The sequence below is a fragment of the Colossoma macropomum genome, unplaced genomic scaffold, assembly GCF_904425465.1.
Source record: "Colossoma macropomum unplaced genomic scaffold, Colossoma_macropomum, whole genome shotgun sequence".
Classification (NCBI taxonomy): Eukaryota; Metazoa; Chordata; class Actinopteri; order Characiformes; family Serrasalmidae; genus Colossoma; species Colossoma macropomum.
The window spans coordinates 16,050,093-16,070,352 of NW_023494790.1; the positions used below are offsets into that span (position 1 = coordinate 16,050,093).

Consider the following 20,260-nt stretch of genomic DNA (forward strand, 5'->3'; position numbering starts at 1 on the left):
GTAACTCAATGAGTCAAAACTCCATCCTAAATCATTATAGTGAATGGGATCATTGCCAGCCTTCTGTAATGTTGTCTAACTTCACTTTTGTAACAGTTTCTATTAAAGAATGCATTGACAGGGCACTGAGAGGTTAGTTTATTTGTGCTTTCCACAAATTGCACAATTCTGGACCTCCAAGCTTAGAAAGTATCAGTGGATATGGGCTGAAATGCCAAATCCAAGGTGCTGAAAACCGGATGGCGTATTGGCAGCAAGAGACGAGTTTTCTGCCTTTTTGCCGGGAAGGGAACTGACTTTGTGAATCTGGGTTGCGGTTTGGACAATTAGCCTGCTTCACTGCCTGGCATCGTCATGGCTACCCCATATACCACCACAGACCAGGACATACCAGTGCAATGACACCACTCTACCAGTCACTTCATATCTACATCACAACACACACATAAGATTTTTTCACCCCAGTTCCTGAAAATCCTCAGAATGAATTACACATGATCTCCCAGCATTAACTACTCAAACAGGAGGGGCGATTTGACAAACACTGTTAAAGTTTCAAACTGTTAAGTTCACTCCCAGTCCATAAAGTTCATACATGTAAACTTGCTGTGACGTCACAAGAACACATTTATATCTGCCTAATTTAGCCTACAGCAGTCTGGCCCCGCCCATTCATACTGAAGTTATAAGTTGTGTTTCAGCTTTGAGCGCATTTTGAATGAGGAAGAATACAGGCCAACCAAAACAGAGCTCATTGTATTACATCTGTGAAAGGCACAGGGATGGAAAATGGTCACATAAAAATGAATTATGAACATTTTTGGCACATAAATTCAAACAAATGTCATGAGTGGAATGGAAAAAAAAATGTAGGATGTGAGCCCTTTAAGTGTAATGTGACATAATTTATCACAATAATGATAAATCTTGCTATATTCTCCCACCCCTAATGAACAGTTACACAGCAAATGTGCCATGCAAACCACGTGTGCTTTAGGCTTTGTAGTTACATGTTGCTACAACATACCAAGCAGACACACTCGTATGTATGTCTAGCACCTGTACTGTATAGGTACCTCTTCCGAGCAGATGTTGGTTGGTGTGGAAGGAGAGAGTGTGTGTTTGGGTATTTGTGAAATGCACCTCAGAGTGAGTCTGACAGCTAAATGACACAGTAAACGTAAAGAGCAGAGCAGAGTTATAAATACCCAGCAGATGCTCCATTCCTCTGCAAATGATGGACTACAGTAATTTTCCAGATGTACAGAGAGATACATCAAACAGACCAATGATCATCAATGAGAGGGTCTATGTGAATAACTGTGCATCTGTACAGTGGTCTCTATTCGTAAATATGTGCGTGTGTGATTACAGAGCACTAATCTGTAAGCCGCAGTGAGTCGAGGGCTGGGGGTGAGGAGGCAGTGGTTTTAGAATGCATTTCTTCTGGGGTGGCTGGGAGACTTCATGGTGCCTTTGTAAACAGCCTCTCTGTGCACCACTACTTTTCTCGCTCTCACTTTCTCACTCCTTCTTTCTTTGTCTCAGAAAGCATACACTGGACTATGAGTCATACAGTGTGTCTGCTTGGAGTACCTTCACCATTTGTGTGTAAGTACATTTGGTGTATACACAATATTTAGTGTATATTCAACAATGGTTGTTTTCTTCGCTTTCAACGTAAAAATGCACCAAAGCTTGTAATGCATCAATCTAAAGGTGGTGATTCAACTGCATCAATGTTGTAAAGTTATAAATAGAGACAGCATATCGGTGTCAATGGGTATCGGTATCGAGCCGATATCAGAACACTAACATTGTATGATGCGATATTGTTAGTTGTGTATTTCTTCCTGAATCGTACTATCTCTAGTTATAAATGTGGTTATAATTGGTTAGAACAATATTAAATAAAGCATGCATTCATTCTTTCAGTTAAGTAAACTTGTTGGGATGTTTTCAAATGTCAAGGTCCAAACAGGGTTGATGTATTGTTTTTATTACCTGAATTCCTCTATATAAACAGTTCCCCAAGTCACACTTGTGTATCGGGTGTATTTTTAAAAATGATTCAGAGTCATACCAAACTCAATCAAAAAATCAAACCAAATTGTGGTTAAGCTTGAAATTTCATAATGCAGTGGATCATTTCCTTAAGAATCATAACTGAATCATTGTGTAAATCACTAATCTGTACTGTTTACTAACTGTAAGCTAAATAAATGCTTAAAAGACTTATCTCTGGATAATAGCTGAAATCTTCCTTCTAGACAGTCCTGCTGCCCTTGACTTTATCTGATCCTCTTATAGAATAATTAGGCCCATTAAGACTCCCCAGGAAGTCTGCCCCTCACTAACCCCACTTACACCAGCAAAACAATACAAAAAAACAACAACCTATAAACGCAGCATATTAGACTTAAAATCATAAAATACACTGATCACATGCTACATAATTATGTAGCATTATGTAAGATTATGTAATCTCTGAGTATCTCCATGTAGGTACTCTCAATTGATCTCAAGGCTTGTTTATAGCCAGACGAAATGTAAGGTTTATAGTTCACAGCACAGAACAGAGTAGTGTACTGAAGTTGTTTAGCTGACCTCAGTTCTTCTCTACTTTCTGTTGATTAGCAAATATATGAGAAACACTTGCTTCCCCACAAGTGTTTACAGTAGCAACTGACAGAGGGAGAGAAAAACAAGAGAGAGGGAAAGAACAGAGAAAAGCAACAGACAGAGAAAAAACAGAGAGAGAAACACCAGAGAGAAAGACACTACAGAGAAAAACGACAGAGAGAAACACGAGAGAGAGAGAGAACAGACAGAAAAACAGAGAGAGAGACAGAAAAACAACAGAGAGAGAAAGAGAACAACCAAGAAATAGAGAGATACAACAGAGAGAAACAAGAGAGATATACAGAGAGAGAGAACAGCGGAAGAGAAACAACAGAGACAGAGAGACATAAACACAACAGAGAGAGAAAGAGGACAAGAGATAGGAAGAGTAGTAAAGAATGGAGAGAGCAGGAGGAGAGAGACAAATAGAGGGAGAGGAGGAACAGAGGAAGGGAGAATGAGAGAAATAGGTGGTGAGAGGGCATACAAGAAAAAGAAACAGAAAGCAGATAGAAGAGAAGAGAGAAATTGAAAGTGAAATGGAAAGAGGGAGAAAAAGAAAGAAGGAGCAGAAACAGGGAGGGGTGAGAGAGAGGTAGGAAGAGAAGAAAGAAATGGAGAGAGATCGAGAGATTGAAAGATCAAGAGATCTCGAGAGAGAGAGAGAGAGAGAAAGAAAGAAAGAAAGAAAGAAAGAAAGAAAGAAAGAAAGAAAGACTGTGCGCTGAAGCCAAAACCCGACAGAGTGAATGAGAGAGATGGAAGAGAGAGCTTGTTTTCTTTTTCTTTTCTTCTCTCTTCTTTTTTGGGGCCAGACATCAGCAGAAGAAGAGGGGGTTAAGGGTGGGGGGTTTCTTCTGGGATTTTTTTGGCATGTGAAAGCTTTTAAAAAGCCATCACTGGGGAAGTCTGTCAGAAAGGGGAGCCCCTAAAACAAAGCCAAATGGGTTAACAGAGCAGCACCCACACCACACACACTAATGGAGTGCCAAGTGACACCACGTCCGACCAGGCTGACAACATAGAGAGAGACTGTAATGAATGCCAATAAACACATTAACCACCATTAGTGCCTAACACGAGGTCAAAGCAGCGCAGGGATAAATCCACACACAGCAACATCCATCCAGACACTTACAGACAGACTTCTTACTACAGCAACAGAGAAGAAACATCTCCAGCCTGGGCTATTTTTAAACCAAAACAAGATAATAAACACAGGTGCTTGACCATTTCTACACGAAACATCACATCACAGTGACGACAATGAAACTGATTTGATTTCCTAGTGATGCTCTATTTCTGCTGTAAAACAAAAGCATTTATGATAGTTAATGAATTACACAAATGCTAAGAAAGATTAATTTACATTTATGGCATTTGGCAGATGCTCTTATCTAGAGCAACTTACGCTTTGATCATTTTTACACAGGTAGGATAAGGTAGCGTTAGGAGTCTTGTCCAAGGACCACTTGGTATAGTGTAGGGTGCTTGGCCAGGTGGGGGACTGAACCCCAGTCTACGGCAAAGTCAGAGGTGTTGCCCACTACGCTATACCAACCAAACTCAAACCAAAGATTAAAACCAACAACCCCATCAGCCCCAGCATGACACCCTTTTCCTTAAACCCTCCTAAAATCCCAGTCTTACTACATCCTCAGATTTATTACCTACTTCTGTTACTTAAGAATAACTCAGACAGTTTGCACTGTAGTTCACGTTGCTGAATAGTAAGCCTTACAATGGTCCTGGCCATTGAAAGGGCTAAGTTGCTGCAGTTACAGCACACTGCAAATAAGATTTTTTTGACCTTATAATCACACTTGCCCTCTGCAGCAGACCACATTTCTGCCCTGCTCTGTGGTACAGCCCCGTGCACAATGGGGGTCTGTCATATCTGACCACGCACGAGCCGGTTATGTGACACCATGCAGCTGTCCAGCAGCCCACCAATCAGCAGCATCCTGTCTGTAGGTAACGGTTACTTTCATCAAGTGTGTACAATTATAATGGGGGAAGCAGGACAGAGGTTTGTAGATTTTTTTTACCAGTACTCTAATGAAAAATGTAAAAAAGAAAAACAATGTTTGTTTAACTACATAGACTAATCTATGCGCCTTTGTAGTGTTACTCAATAACAATGTCCATTCTAAGCTAATGATAATAGCCACTGATGTCTTGTATACACTCTTCTGGTCTGTCTATGCAACAAGCTCCAAACGAAACTCTGTTATTTACTCAAAGCAAAGCGGTCTCATATCAACCGTTACAGGCAAAACGGAAAAGCAATCAAGTGAGGACTTCCAGTAGAGGATAACTGATCCCCTGCTTTGAATGTGTATCTCTTTATTTCACAATTTCCTGTCCTTCCCATCAGAGGAGTTACAATGAACTGAGCCATTGTGAGCACTGGACGAGAAACGCAAGAGAAAGTCTGACTCATGAAGTGGACACTCACCGGCTCTCCACTTCCTCAGTAATAGCAGAGAGGGAATTTGGGAAAGTTTGTAGCATGATTCCTTCAAAAGAACCTAGCATTTTGCAGTGCATTTGGATAATAAAACATCAAGTGCTAGGTCTATACAGCAGAAACAGCACCTACAAGTAAGTGTAGATTATTCTGGAGCAGTGCACACTCCTGAGCCCACTTAGCCAAATCAGAACCATATGCAGCTTACGCTTCAAGTCAACGGACGACTGATACATTATAGGCCAACCCATGCAAACTTGTACTTGATTATACACTTTACTTCACTTTAATTCACTACCAAGTTACTCATTATGAAGGTTTTGATGCTGATGGACACTTACCCCTTGAGGCGAACAAAATAGGGTCACTCCGCATGTTGAAGGCAAACGCATCTAACAGTGGTGTGGCCCACAGCTGCTGAGCTTCATTAAAATCCCTCCAGCAGCAGGCAGCACAGCCACGTCTGTATGTGTCTCTCTACACGCTCGCTGCACTCTGTGGACCGGCAAACCTCTGTGTCCGTTTCCTCTAAAAAGCCTTTTCCCTGGATCTGTCTCCCCCTCCTCCTACTTCCCCCCTCTTTCTTTTCTTCCTTCCACTTCGAGCCTGTTGCTCAAACACAGTAGATGTTTGTTTGCTGGCGTCTGCAGGCTTTCTCGATTCTGATGCTCTGCCAACTGATCTGACCTTCTTTAGAGCGCAGACTGCAATGAGAGTTCAGCAAAGTCTCTCACTTTCTTCCCCTCGGCTCATTATGTAGGCACTGCTGTATGAAAAGTGAGACCTCACCCTCCCCCTTCTTTTCTCCGCCCTGCAGCCTCTCTGCTCATGTTCCAGATGCTGTGTGAGTGTGCTTGTTTTTGTATATTATCAAGACAAAAATGGCCTGACTGAGCGGGAAAACAAAAGGAAAGCAGGGGTGATATACAATGTTAGGACCAGTAAAATGGTCTTTAATTTGTTAAGTGTTTGTTTAAGCTTTAAACTTTCAAAGAAAACTGCAGGGATACTTTTCCACATCTCCAAAGTTCAGTCTTAGAAATTGGTTTAATTTTCTGCTTCCCTCTATCCAAGTAATCCCAAACACATTTAGCGATGTTGAGGTCTGGACTCTGGGGTGGTCAGTCCATTGTTCTGAGAACACCAGCAGCTTCTTTGTTTAATCAGCTAATTTTCTTGGTCCTTTTTTCCTAATTTCTTTCCTCAGTCACAGCTTCTGGACAGCTACACATTCTTTCACACTCATAGTGCTGAGTTGTCTTGTCACAGTTTAAGGATGGACAGAAACAACTGTGGATCTGAAGAAAGAGTGGAGCTTGATTTTCTCACGTCTCTCAAAGATAAAGCCTTTAAGTACTGTTTATCTGATGATGAGAGTTTTGGTGGTCTACCAGGTCTTGCGCGGTTGTTAGGAGGTGTATGGACATATATATGATCCACATCCTGACGCTATATGAAAACAAACGTGTACCTGCATGTGTGCGTGTGTGTGTTCGTGAACATGAACAGTACAGCTAGTAGTTTACAATACTGCTTAACAACTGTTAATTCATTAAAAAATAACCTCAAACTACACAGCTGACAGCCTGCTGCAGAGTAAAGTGTGCTGGTGCTTATTAACAGCAGTAAACCGCACAGTCCTATTCTAAGAAACTTGACTCAAATTCAGAGTGAGAGAACAAAGAGAACAAAGCCTCAGCCAAGGCAGATATGGTTCAAAAATAAATACCTGAGTGTAAACCAAGATCTCACGGCTCATTGCAACTAGGATATGCAGTTCATATCTAACTGTGATAAGGTTACCCAGAGTGCCCTAATGTCATGCTGATCATAATCAATGATGGAGCTCTAATAATTCTTCTCTTAAGATTCCGAGAAGCTTATTTAATCTGAAGTAACATACATTCAGCATCTGCTTTATTAGAAACATCTGCCTTGTGCCTCCATTTATCACTCCACTATGTGTACAAATATAGACAGAGGCCCATCTGTTGTACCATTTTGTCAGCTTCCTTTAACTGTATTCAGCATCGGTCAGTTTCTGACCTCAGGACTGCTGGTGACCAGATATTACGGGTGGTGGATCATTTTCAACGGTGGCTCGGACATGGCAATGTTTGTTTTGCTTGTGCGAGTGTGTCAGACCCAGCAGCGTTACTGGAGTTTTTAGACACATCAGTGTCACTGCTAGGTTGAGAGTGGTTCACCACCCAAAAATATCCAGCCAAGAGCAGTTCTGTGGTCAGAAGCTTGCTTTATTTAAATCGCCCTCAAATTGTGTTATTGTATTGCTATCCGGGGTTGATAAGAGGAGGAGGGGTTCCCCTTCTGGGTCTTGGTTCCTCTCCAGATTCCTCGCCAGTTGCAGTCACACAATAGATTGTGAGAGGGATGTGTTGGGTTTGGTAGAAAAGTCAGCAGATCTTTCCCATTTCTTACTAGTCACTTCTGCAAGCAGCAGAGGAACTTTAGCCCATCGGGGCAAACAGTTGATCAGAGAGGGGTGGATGCTGTTATTTGCCAGGTACAATCAGCAATTCCTCCAAACAGAAAATCTACTGATAACAAATACTGCCAGTAATACAAATGTGTAAAACACCAGTTTATCTCAGCATGATGTTTAGTAACAATGCAAAGCTCTGAAAAACTGTTTCTGTGGTAATTCATCTCTTTTATTGTGTGTCAATGGGTTTGGGTCAGGTTTGGGTTACTAATCGGGCCAAATTGGCTTGGGTCAGGTGTTAAAGAAGCAGGTACTGGTTGGGTTTAGGCTTCAATTTGAGTTGTAAATATTACCCAGGTAACTGTGAGGCACAAACTCCAAAGTACTAGATAATCACTTTGGGCAACATCATGGTAAGTACCATTGTATCTACATTACACTGAATTGCCCAACAGGTTCTAGTATTAACAGGGTAAGTATGTTATATTAGTTCCACAGTGCTGTGTAATTATGTTTGGTGAAAAGTAGGAAGTTATATGATATTAAAAAAAAAATTGTACTCTAAGAAAGTACAGAGAGTTTTACATGTAGTTGTATATTACCTGTAAGTACCTAGTACCTTGGCTGTAAAAGAAACCTGTGCTGTGGTTCTACTGGGTCCATTTTGTGCCATAATTTCACATTATTTAATTTAGCCAGTACATTAGAACATTTCTGATTTACTCTCCTGCTTATGCATGTGTAATTACAGTGAAATGTAGTGTATTTACCACCTTGTTACTCCAAATATTTATGAGGTATTTTACTATGCGTTTTAGTAGCATAACAGCTAGAACCTGTTGAACCTCAAAACCACCATGTTACCAAAAATAATCATCTAGTACTTTGGAGTTTGGACCTCACACTTACCTGGTTATAATACCTACAACTTAGGGGACTGTAAAAAAAAAAAGCATTATCCAATTTCATGCCCGTGCAGACCTCTAGCGTCTATTAAAGGCTGTTAATCAGATTGGGTCACACTTTCCTCTGACTGTGAAACTCTAGAGCTGTGGCATGCTGTGAAAATGTGATGAAAGAACCGCAGGACTGCTGAACTCTACAGATGTGCTGACAAGAAGCGGAGCTATTGTAAAGAAGCGTGTACAAACAACTTGGACGCAGTACTTATGCATGTCGTACTTGAAGAACAGAGTGAACGCATGTGTATGTGTGTATGTGGCCGATTGAACTTGGGTATCGGCAGTACACGGCCTCTCTGCGGTGCAAAAAATCTGTGTGCACTGACATCATTCTGGAGAGAAAATCAGTTTGGAAATAGAGACATCAGCTCCACCCAGGGACTGCTGCAAGCCAGCGAAGTGTCAGTGCATGAGGAGGGCCAGTGATTTCCAAGCTAAGGCTTGAGTTCCTTAGCTTCCCAGCAGAGGATTCGTCTCTATCTGCACTCTCTGCCACTCAGCAAGTCCAAGAAGAGTCACCTAGAATCCTCTACAGTAAATTAAGGGGCCATATCATGGAAAACCGAATTGTTTTTGAAATGAGAGTCAGATGCCAATGTTTTAGGCACTTGAGAAAATGAGAATTAAAAAGCTTTTCATTAGGGCAGTAAGAGTTTATTTGCTCAGGAAAACACTAGCATGAGGACAAATAAAGTAATATTAAGACAATAAGGAGGGATCTTTATGTAAGACAGTGTATTCATTTAACCGTTTCCAGATCTCTCCTCAAGGAAGCCCAGTATTAATTGCAGTATTGCATCAAATGCTTGGTTTGGCTGATCAATGCTTCATTATTATGTTAAATCAAGTGTGCTGGTGACTGAAATGAATAAACCCATGCAATCGCTCAGGGCATCAAGGAGAAATCTGGAACTTATGGTTTCTATTTACTGTTTGTTTGCATCTATTATAATGATATCTGGTATTTTTACAAACAAAAACACACTTAGTGCCAAGATAAATGGTTTTAACCCGAAGCCCAAAAATGTAGGTAACTTCTGGCCTTCATAACTTCAAAACGGTTTAAACTACAGACATAATACACATATCAGACCACTCAGCAGACCCAGCCCTAACTAGCTAGCTAGCACGTCAACAATCATCAGTGAGTACTTCGGCTTGGAAAATCATCCAAAATCCTGATATTATTGCTGTTTTTTGGTCTCCATATTCCAACAAAGGGTTAAAACAGCGACATGATTCACACATCAGATCACTCAGCAGACTCCTCACCATCCAGAGTGATTTCATCCACCTGTGACCATCCATCAGCCAGCAATCCAGCTCCAAAATATCCCAAAACCCACTCGCTACTGTTTTATTACATCTCTGCTTTTAGCCTTCATATTATAAATAAAGGCTTAAAAATAACGACATGATTCACACACCAGAACACTCAGAGGAACCTGCCATCACTAGCCAGAGTGAGAAAAAACCCCAGAAATACAGCTTTAAACACAGCCAGACCACTGTAAAACCTGCTATTAGCTCGCTGCTTTAGCCTTCATATGAAAACAAAAGGGTTAAACAATGTGCTTAGGTGCCTAAAACTATGTGCGTAAACATTGTAAGGTTTGGCCATGCAGACCACATATATTCAAACTAAGCTGCCAGAAGCTCAATTTGAAATTCATCATGGTTGTGATGTTACAGCAACGAACACATTTACATATGACCACCCACACTGCAGTCAGTCAGAGTTATTAGAGCAGAAGATGTGAGGAAAAAATTATTAAATGTTGCTCTTTTCCTGGCTGTCAAATGTGCCGTTGTAGCTTTCCAAAAGATCCAGACATCTAAAAGATGCAGTTTATTTTTTCCAATCTCACTGAGCACTTCAGTCTGAACTTAACAGTTCTGTTAACTCTGCAGAGAAGAAAGTATGTTTCTAAAAATGACTTGATTCACATCACCTCAAATGAGATTATCAACACTGATTCATTAAAAAAGGAACTCTCACTATTCTCATCAACTGGACTGCCTTAATTATATTTGACTAACACTGTTAGTCATCTGTTTCGAGACTGTGAGTTGTTCTAAAATAAAAGGGGAATTCATCCCTTCAAAAAGCCCAGAGGAATAGAGTGTGAGGTGGAGAGAGCTCCATATCTGCATTGTCAGACGTTACTGGATTCCTAAAGAAAACAAGCACAGCACAAAACCTTTTTCACTCCCTTAACTTGGTAGATTTAATTAAGACACATGATTCAGGTTGTGCACAACACTAGCCTTGTTTCCCATGAGCTGACAGAAAGAACGGCTAGAGAATCAGGTCACATTGCTGAATTAAACCAAATCCACAGGGTCACTGTTACCCTCACAATAACGTGGAGTCATGAGAGAAGACCACATACCACCAACCAAAGACAAAGAAAGGGGTGTGTAGCACAGAGAAACTGCTTCTAAACATGACACTCTCCAGCTGAGTCAAGAAAAGAAACGTCAAATATGTGCTCAGGACAGTCATGCAGACCTCAGACAGTACACATGGACTTAGACCAAAGGAGAGCAAAGAGGGAGAAACACATCTGAAATAGGAACAAAGAAAGAAAAGCAACCATGTCAGACAGCTGCAACATGCAAATGAGACCTCTAATGTTTTTCTTTTTTCACTGTGGGTTTCTAGGCTGTTTAAATGAACCAGATTTTTCAAAATTTCTGCATAATTAAAGATGTAAACAAAGTCATTTAGAGTAGTTTGATGCAAAGTGCTTCATTCTAGAGAAACTCTACAGAGTCAGAATTGCCCACAGGTGATAGTAACCAGATATCCAGAGTTTAATGCCTCCAATAGCCACCTTACAGAAAGCTTGATTGTTTTTAAAACATGTTTAAAAACATTCATTCATGGTGGAGGGGAACATGCAGAGTGTTATATGATAAAACAGTCCCTGCAGTTGTTTCTTGACATTTAACCCCTATTTTACCATTATCACCATCACATATAAAAACTCAGAAGACACAATGGGTTCACTGGTCATTTTGGATAGTAAATAAAATGGCAGTTTGGTAATTTGCAACCCGTTTCCTTTCACCACCATTGTGAAGAGTCAGTAAGATTCTCTACAATGTTCCGTATCACATCAAAGCACTTTGAAAGACTTTGTTTACATTGAATTACACAGAAATTTTGAAAAAATGGTGGAATTCCCCTTCTTCAACCATGCCACATTACTGACTCACCACTGCATGAGACACAGAAACAGAAGAAAGGAGACATCTAGACCCAGATAGAGAGAGGGAGAGAGAGTGAGAGAGAGAGAGAGAGAGAGAAGAGAGAGAGAGAGAGAGAGAGAGAGAGAGAGAGAGAAAGAGAGAGAGAGAGAGAGATAGAGAGAAAGAGAGAGAGAGGTCTGTATTGACTGTCACTATCTCTCTGCTCTTTCTGTGGTATTTCAGACGAGGTCTTTGAAAACAGTGAACAACTCTGTGACCTCATCCAGCCCTCACACCACCTGCATGGGATTGCAGGAGGGTGGGCTCGTGTTGGAGCAGAGAGGGCCGAGGGAGGGTCAGTTTTACACAAACTCCGCTCAAATGAAGCATTAAAGCCTGTGGCCGCTGCCTCACACTCTCACGGTTCACCCAGGATTTTATGGTCAAAGTCTGCTTGGGCCTGGCTCGAGCTTGTGAACTTGAGACAAACTAATCTTCTTTCTTTTCAGTTTTATGAGAATGAGATTCAATAACTCTTGTGTCCTCTGTGTTGTGTGTACTTGAAGATTTACTGTTGGCACGCAGAAAGGACAACATGTTCCTAATATCTAAGCGTGTGCCTTGTCAAATTTATAGAAGGAGTTGGCTTCATTGATTAAAAACATGTGATTGAGGTAGACCGCTGAACTTATTAGAAAACTGTCATTAGAAATAATTCACTTGCTTCTTATAAATATTGCTGCAAACAAAGTGTTTGAAGTCAAGAATTCTAAAGAGGCCCTTTTCAGCTACACTGTACGTTTGTCTGCAATTACAAGAAAAAGAGTTTTTGCAATTAATTATTACCCAAATTTTAATTTTGATGGCCTATGTTAACATGACAATGCTAATTAGCTCTTCTGTTCACTGCTATACAGTGGTCCTAAGCCATTGCCTGTACTTATTACTAGTCTGTCACAATTTTTTTAACTCAATTTCTCCGCTTGCTGGAACTCTTTCATTCAGACAATCACACCATTTTCTGGTCTTGGGCTTCCAGATGTGGACAGTTGTGGCGTTGCAGGGCTTCAAACTCACAACCTTCTGATGTAGGGGTCAATCATTAGACAGTTGCACCACAAGTGACCATGCTACTTCTAAAGTTAAAACAACAAATATATACTTTTTAACAGTGTATTCAACATTTAGGGACATGAAATCTGAGCAACTTAAGGGGCTCCCAAGTGGTGCAAGGGACTAAGACATCACCCCAACTGGAGAACCCCAGCAATGCCGTAGCCATCCTTAAGTGGATACCCAAAAGGAGAACGTGTGATGGAAAAAGTCCCAGCTAAACGGGAAATTGAGTTAAAAAAACAAACTCAGATGCAGAACTAAAAAATTAAGCGAACATCTTGACTAAACTAAGAAGTTTGAGTTGGATGAACTCTAGTGTCCTTAATTTGAGATATCTCAAGAAAGTGTAATCAGTTACCTTATAATTTCAAGTTGAGCTGATTTTCCTTGTTAACAGTGCAAAGTTTGTGGGGCAGTTTGTAAAATACAAAGAAAAACGGAAAGCGGTGATTAGTAAATTCTGTTTTACCTGTATTACAACAAAGAAACATAACATAAAAATGGAAAAACACTACAAAAAACCTAAACACAAATACAACCTAAATACAAATACAACCAAAAAATATGTAATGTTCTATCTTATGAACATCACTGGTTTTGTAAATACATGCTCCTTCCAAATTTGATGACTGAAACATGTTCGAAAAAGTTGAGACAAGTGTGTTTTTACCACTGTGTTACATCACATTTCCTATAACAGCACTTAATAATCGTTTGGGGACTGAAGACAAACTGAAGACAGACTCGAGTACAGGGCCTTTGTCGTCATATTTTGAGCTTAATAATGCACCATATATCAAAGGGGGACAGTTCTGGACTGCAGGCAGGCCAGTCTAACACCGACACTCTCTAATTACGCAGCCATGTTGCTGTAACACGTGTAGAGTGTGGCTTGATGTCATCTGCAGCGTTTCTGGACTTTGCTGACATGTGGCCTATATTGCTGTCATATGGTTCTACTGTGCATCGGACAGTCTTAGCTTTAGCGACGAATGATGTTTATTGACAACAGCCTTTCAAAGTATTCCTGAATCCGTGTGGTGATATCCTTCACAGAAGCATGCCAGTTTTAATGCAGTGCCTACTGAGGGGTCGAAGGTCACAGGCATTCAGTTATGGTTTTTGGCCTTGCTTTTTGTACAAAGGATTCCCTCAATCTTTTGATGATTATTATGCACTGCAGAGGGTGAAATACCTAAAATCCTTCCAATCTCTGGGGAATGTTATTTTTAAACTGATGTATTTTTTGCTGATACATGCTGGCGAAGTGGTGAGCCTCGACCCATCCTCACTTATAAAAGACTAGGCCTTTCCTGGATGCTCCTTTTTACATCTAAGCATGACTGTATCAACTGTTTTATAATGTTCCTAGTCTTAAATGTACCCTGTCCCAACATTTTTGGAACGTGTCACAGGCATCAAGTTCAGAACTGACGTATATTTACACAAAGAACAATGCTGACAAGGTAAAACAATGTCTTTGTACTGTTTTCATTCAAATACAGGTCATCGTTTCTAAATCACTGCTTTCTGTTTTTTTTTAGCATCTCACTTACTGTCCCAACTTTTTTGCAATGGGGTTTGTACTTCTCCCCCATGAATGAATTTGAAATAATCATTTTTAGCCCAAAATCGTAATTGAAAACTACCATAAAACAAACTTTGAGCCATCAGGCCACATATTTGTAACCGTTTAATGTAATAGCACTCTGTGAGGTAGCTTTTAGAGATGCTAAATACTTCAAACATCTGTTTCCTATCACCAACACTGTGACTTGGTAAACTTTTAGAATGGCACATTTCACCACATTTCATCAAACCACTCTAAATGACTTTGTTTTCATCTTAATGATTTAATTCTGCTGAAATAAATAAAAATGATCCAGAATTCCACACTGCTGTTGGACTCCTATCTAGTAGTGATGAAGAGAGGATGGCAGCTCTAGGAGAGGAGTTTCTCTGCAGTTTTCTTGACAGAGATTAACTGGATGTATCATATCATATGCTGTGTCAGGGCTCATGTATTATCACACTTTGGTTGGCAACTATTGTTACCATTTAGATTTGAAATATACTATGAAGGTGCTGGTTATGATTAGAATGACTGAAGATTGTGATATTCTTTTCAACATTTACTCTTTATCAGCATCACAACATGTTAAGTATTTAAGGGAATAAAAGCTAGAATGGTATTTAAATGCAAGCTTATATTATTATCATTGAATTATCATGAATTATCTGATACATCTTCAGTATAGAGATTCCATTTTGTTACAGTGGTAGTTTCCAGTGTATGTGATTGAAATGCTTAGTCTGATCTGCATTCCTCTATAAATATTTCAGCAAAATATGTATTATGAAGGTAGTGATATTTAAGCAGAAAGAAGAAGGACTATAATAACCCTTGTGGCAAATGATCAACAAATGATGATGCAATGACAAAGTGATCACTGATGTGGGAGATACTATTGAACAAGTCACAAAAATATGGAAAATGACCTCATGTCATTTTAAGAAATGGGAGGGACATCTTCCCTCACCTCCTCCACCCCAAATTTTGAGCCAGTCCATCGACAAAGACAACAGCCCAGTCACAGAGGGGCTGGAATGCTGATGTCTGTTCTGGATTCTTTCTGAAAAGTCTTCCTGCAGTCTAAGGAACAGGTCAGCAGTTGTTAATCAAGGATGTTCAGATACCACACACTGCGCAATACTATTGACAAAATGCTACATATTCTCCACATGTGCTGAATTAAGACACAATGCACACATAATCATACACTCTGTAGGATTATCTTACACTGCCAGGAAGCATTTATCATACTGGAAACTTCAGGATCTGGAACAGAGAGTTGCTAACGAGAGCCATCCTTCCTCACAGTGCTGACCTGGTGAGCTCACCACATTCATCATCCTCATCATCATCATCATCAACACAAGACTGTTTAGACTAGGTTAATCCCACACAGCCTGTTTACATTCTTAAGGTAGTACATTTCATCAAATTTTACTGAATCATGATGTTGGTCAGTCAATTAAGGAAACAACTACAGAAAACATGTTATAAAAACGTATATGTCAGTATGGATGTCGATATCATTTTAAACATTTTCTGTATCCAGACACCTACTGTTGTAGCCAAGACCATTAGAGGTGAGTCAGAGTAAAGACCGAGATCTGGACACACCAAATTCAAGTCAAGACCAATAGTTTAGACAAGTTGAGTCCAGGTCAAGACCCAGACCAGGAGGACCCAGACCTGAAATCTATTAGCATTAGTATTACAGATGTGTAAAATGCTAGTTTATTCCAGGAAGTCAAGTGCTTAGGAGCAAAGCAAAGCACTATTAAATTGTGTCTGTCATAAATCATCTCTGTTTGTGCCTCAAAGCTGAAGTTAGCCTCATATTCAAATGTTCTGTTCCACCTTAAATGGCCCTGCCAGAATGTAACTGCTGCACCATCTAAGACGAACTGAAAATTTGAATAAGACGCTGGTAAATAAGTGGCCAGCTTCAATCTTGTGCATCCGAGCAGGTACGGTTGGGTTCGGGTCTCAAATTTAGCAGTGCTATTTGGGCCTGATCGGATCCATGCTTCAAGGTCGTAGGTATAGGTCGGGTTCAGCCTTCAATTTCATGCCCAAGTAGACCCTAGTAACAATTAACACACTCAATTTTGAACTATACACATTGTATTGCTATGTTTCCAGCTACAACTTTCTAACTACAAACATATCAAATTAGTACAATATAGGAATTTCCACTGTTCAAACAGTAACACATTTCCATGAAGTTTGCCATGACTAATTTGGACTCAAACACAATGAGTCCAATTAATAATTGTAACTAGTATTGCTTACAATAATGTCAAAGATCATTTTGGTCATTAATGTGCTTTGCTATATGGTGGTGAGGTAAGAGCTCTGGGCTAATGTTGCACAATTTGACACCAGGACTGACTTCATGGAACTCTGGAGCACATATGGAAGAGCAGCAGTATATAGGCCTGGATCCCATCCAGAACACTCAGTTCTGGAAGGAAGGAGGGAAGAGAGAAAGTAAGGAGCATGCAAAACTAGGTCAGGACTAGCGCGTGCATGACATCGCTTCAACACACATTTCTCTCGTGTAAGACACTGGATGTGTGTCAGGATGTGTTTGGGTTGGGTCACTTAGACAGGATCCCCTCCTCTTTAAACTCGCAGACACACACCAACCTCACGAACCCCAGTGAAGTATGACAAAGAACAGTTCTGCAACAGTTCCGATAGACTTAAGTGGTTAGGCGGATTCTCTCCCTACACATCAAAGCCATATGCACAACCACAATCAAGCGCAGTTATCAATTTATCAATGAAGAGCATACGTGCATACATTAAAAACACCTGCAAGCAGCATGAGTCACTCCCAAGTAGCTAAAGTCATACACATACGCACACATACACGCACACAAACCACAAACTGAAACACTGACATGGCAGCCAGAGTGGAAACTCAAATGAATGGCTGTATGATAGCTTCCTCTCACGCTGTTTTACACATTTCTTTAAGCACCTCGGAGCAGCTCCCTCGTTTTCTCTCTACCACTTCCTCTCTTTTGCAATCCAGCCATCCAATTCACCCATCCATCCATTTCTTTTCCTTTATTTTTTCTCCTTCTGTCATGCTAATGGCTCTATGTCCACACCCAAGCAGCAGGCACAGCCTCATCCGTACCAGCTGCTCACGGCCAATCAGCTACAGACGGACAGCGAGGAGGACAGCTCAGCAGGATCATCAGTCAACACACACACACATGGTTTGTTTTCATACAGTGTCAGGATGTGGGATCATACACAAGTCCCAGTAGCATTATAGTAATAATGTCATAATTAATATAATATATACCTATATGTATTAATAATATGTCCCATTTATTACTGCTGTCCAAAAAAATTAACAAAACAAACAAAATATTATCTCCATTTGTTTCTCTACATCATATGAAAACTGCAGCTATCCTTTACTTTGTGTGAAAATTTCGTTGTGTGATCACTGAACCAATAGAAATGCTCCAGAATTAATTGGAATAAAATCTCTTTATATTAATTTACATTAAAAGCAAAAAAAAACATTGTCCTTCAAAATTTGGAGATACATGGAAATACCTATATGTAAGAATAATAATACTAATAAATAATGTTTTCTTACAAAGTCAGGACATTTTTGTCTTGAAAATGTATGAAAACAAATGCAGACACACACACAGGCCCACTCCACCATCTGGCTGGGCAGTAGCGGTGGCCTCACAGTCTGTTATGGCTCCAGTCAGCTGGGAGCCCCGAAGGGGGCAGGGCGGAGAGAAGGAGGGGAGTGGGGCAAAAACACAATTAAGAACGCAATCTGCCCTCATACAAGATGCATAAGCTCAGAGGCAGGAAGCTTCCATCTCTCACTCATCCTTCCCCAAACATCCACAAACAAATCCTACTCTGCACTCATTTCCTCTGACCTGGCCGTTCTCTGTGGCATGACTGAGACTGGAGGCTGAAGCACTGAGTGGGTCCAGGCTGATCTCTATCATGCGTAGTCCTCTAATTACAGACTACAGGGACTTATGTGGCGACCTTACATACAATTTATACGCAATGATTCTTCAAGTGTGTCAAAACAGCAGTTCTATGGCAATAAACTGCACTACAGGGTGATTACATTATCTGTTCATTAAAGAAAGCAAAGCTTAAATAAAAGGCCAGACATGACACCTACACACAACCACCTTCCCACACACTGTAGAATGATCTCTGAATGATCTGAATGATACAATGATCTGGCATCTCTGAACCTGGACTAGCGCACTGACCTCTGCACAGAGCAGTTCTGGGGAAAACGTCCACTTCTGAAGCGCATACACACTCCTAACACACACGCACTCACACAGGACACTTGTAACAACGCTCCTGGGAGGATACCATATTTCTGTGGGCGGAAATAGCAAAGTTCACGCGCAGTCATCAGTAACCCACCAGGGTTCTGCAAGAGGGCAGTTAGCCACCAGGGGGCTGTGAGAGAGATCCTATCACAATACAGCCAGAAAGGAAAACGGGGGCTGGGGGATTAGAGGGTAGAAGAGAGACACAATTTCATGCAGTGCCATCAGCAACCCATTGATATACATTTACATTTACATGTATTTAACCTATAATATCACCTGTAAATTGTAAATACCAAGCAATAAAAGAGAGTGAAAGAGTAAAGAATAGGGTGTTAGTGTCAGAAACAATGGATAGCGCCGGTCCTGAAATCTGAGCCATGTTTGTAGCTGTTGTAAAATATCCATTATTCACACACATACATAGGCTAAAGGTTTCTGCAATAAATATGTATACACGCACTTTCTTAGCATGGCCTATAGGAAAGCAGTAGGCGTGTCTGGTAGTTCCCTTCCACATGGACGAAAGGCTAGCACATACTGTGAGTGAAAGTTCTTGTCCTCGTTCAGCAGTCCATTACTCTAAAAAACTGCTTTTCTTGGCAAATTGTTTACTGTAATTAATTTAATAATAAGTTATTCAGTGGACATTTGTGTATATTGTGTATTTTATTATACTGTATGTAGTCACTACTTTATAAAAGCAATAAGGCACTCCACGCCATGTGTTTCAGTATTTTTACCATAGATAAGGAGGGTTTTAGGCACAGCCCTTACCTGTCAATACAATCTGTAAAGCAAAGATCTTTTGCCTTACTGCATTATAGTCAGTTATAATCGTATTGAATCCAGTATATGCTTATTTTTTTGGCCAAAATAAAATACTTGCGATAAAAGTCTTTTGGATTGTTTTTATTGTTTCCATTTCTCTACTGTGTAAATAGTTCCTGAAGTCATATTTACACTTAAGTGTTCTTAAGCAACTATAATAAAATGAATTGTGGTGATCTTTATTTACGATTTTATGATACAATAAATAGTAATCAAATCAAGGCATGAGATTTACAAACAAAGAGTTGCTTCTGCTAGCTGACCATTAGCTCATCCAGTGTGACTCTAACATCCATAATATTCATCTAGCTTAAGCCTGGGCATAATTACAGTTAAAACTAGAGATACTTCAGCAAACAGCTGAAAAAAGAGAGATTCAAAGAACATCTGCAGAGCTTCAACCGTTAGCGTGCTAAGTGACAGAAACAACAAATAGAGGAGCCATCCACACGATGAGTGAAAAAAGAGGGAGAGGGGGAGGAGAGGGAGGAATATGAGGGGAGGAGGAGGAGAGTCTCATGATAACCAATGAGTGTGGGTGGAAATAATGCTGATGTTCCCCTTTCACACTCTCTCTCTCACACACACACTGACAGCTCGTCCCTGTCACCCCCTCCTTGATGCAGGAAGAGCCTTTACTGGCTGACTGATGGTCTTACTGGGTTTTCTGTCTCTCTTCTTTGGGCTGGTTATGTGAGCATGTGCTCG

The 20,260-nt window shown here is 40.4% G+C and overlaps 1 protein-coding gene across 3 annotated transcripts in view; it reads right to left on the reverse strand.

The window, feature by feature from the left end:
• afap1 (actin filament associated protein 1) overlaps positions 1 to 20,260 on the reverse strand; it is an 86,023-nt gene that overhangs the window by 51,067 nt on the left and 14,696 nt on the right. Inside the window, exon 1 of one of the 3 annotated variants that reach the window (XM_036572324.1) lies at positions 5,434 to 5,871. The exons of 1 other annotated variant lie outside the window; for it this stretch is intronic. In XM_036572324.1, coding sequence (XP_036428217.1) covers positions 5,434 to 5,467 — 34 coding nt within the window. In that variant the 5' untranslated portion in view covers positions 5,468 to 5,871. Of the gene's footprint in view, positions 1 to 5,433; positions 5,872 to 20,260 lie in introns of those variants that run through there. One more of the 3 variants, XM_036572326.1, reaches the window with a different exon arrangement.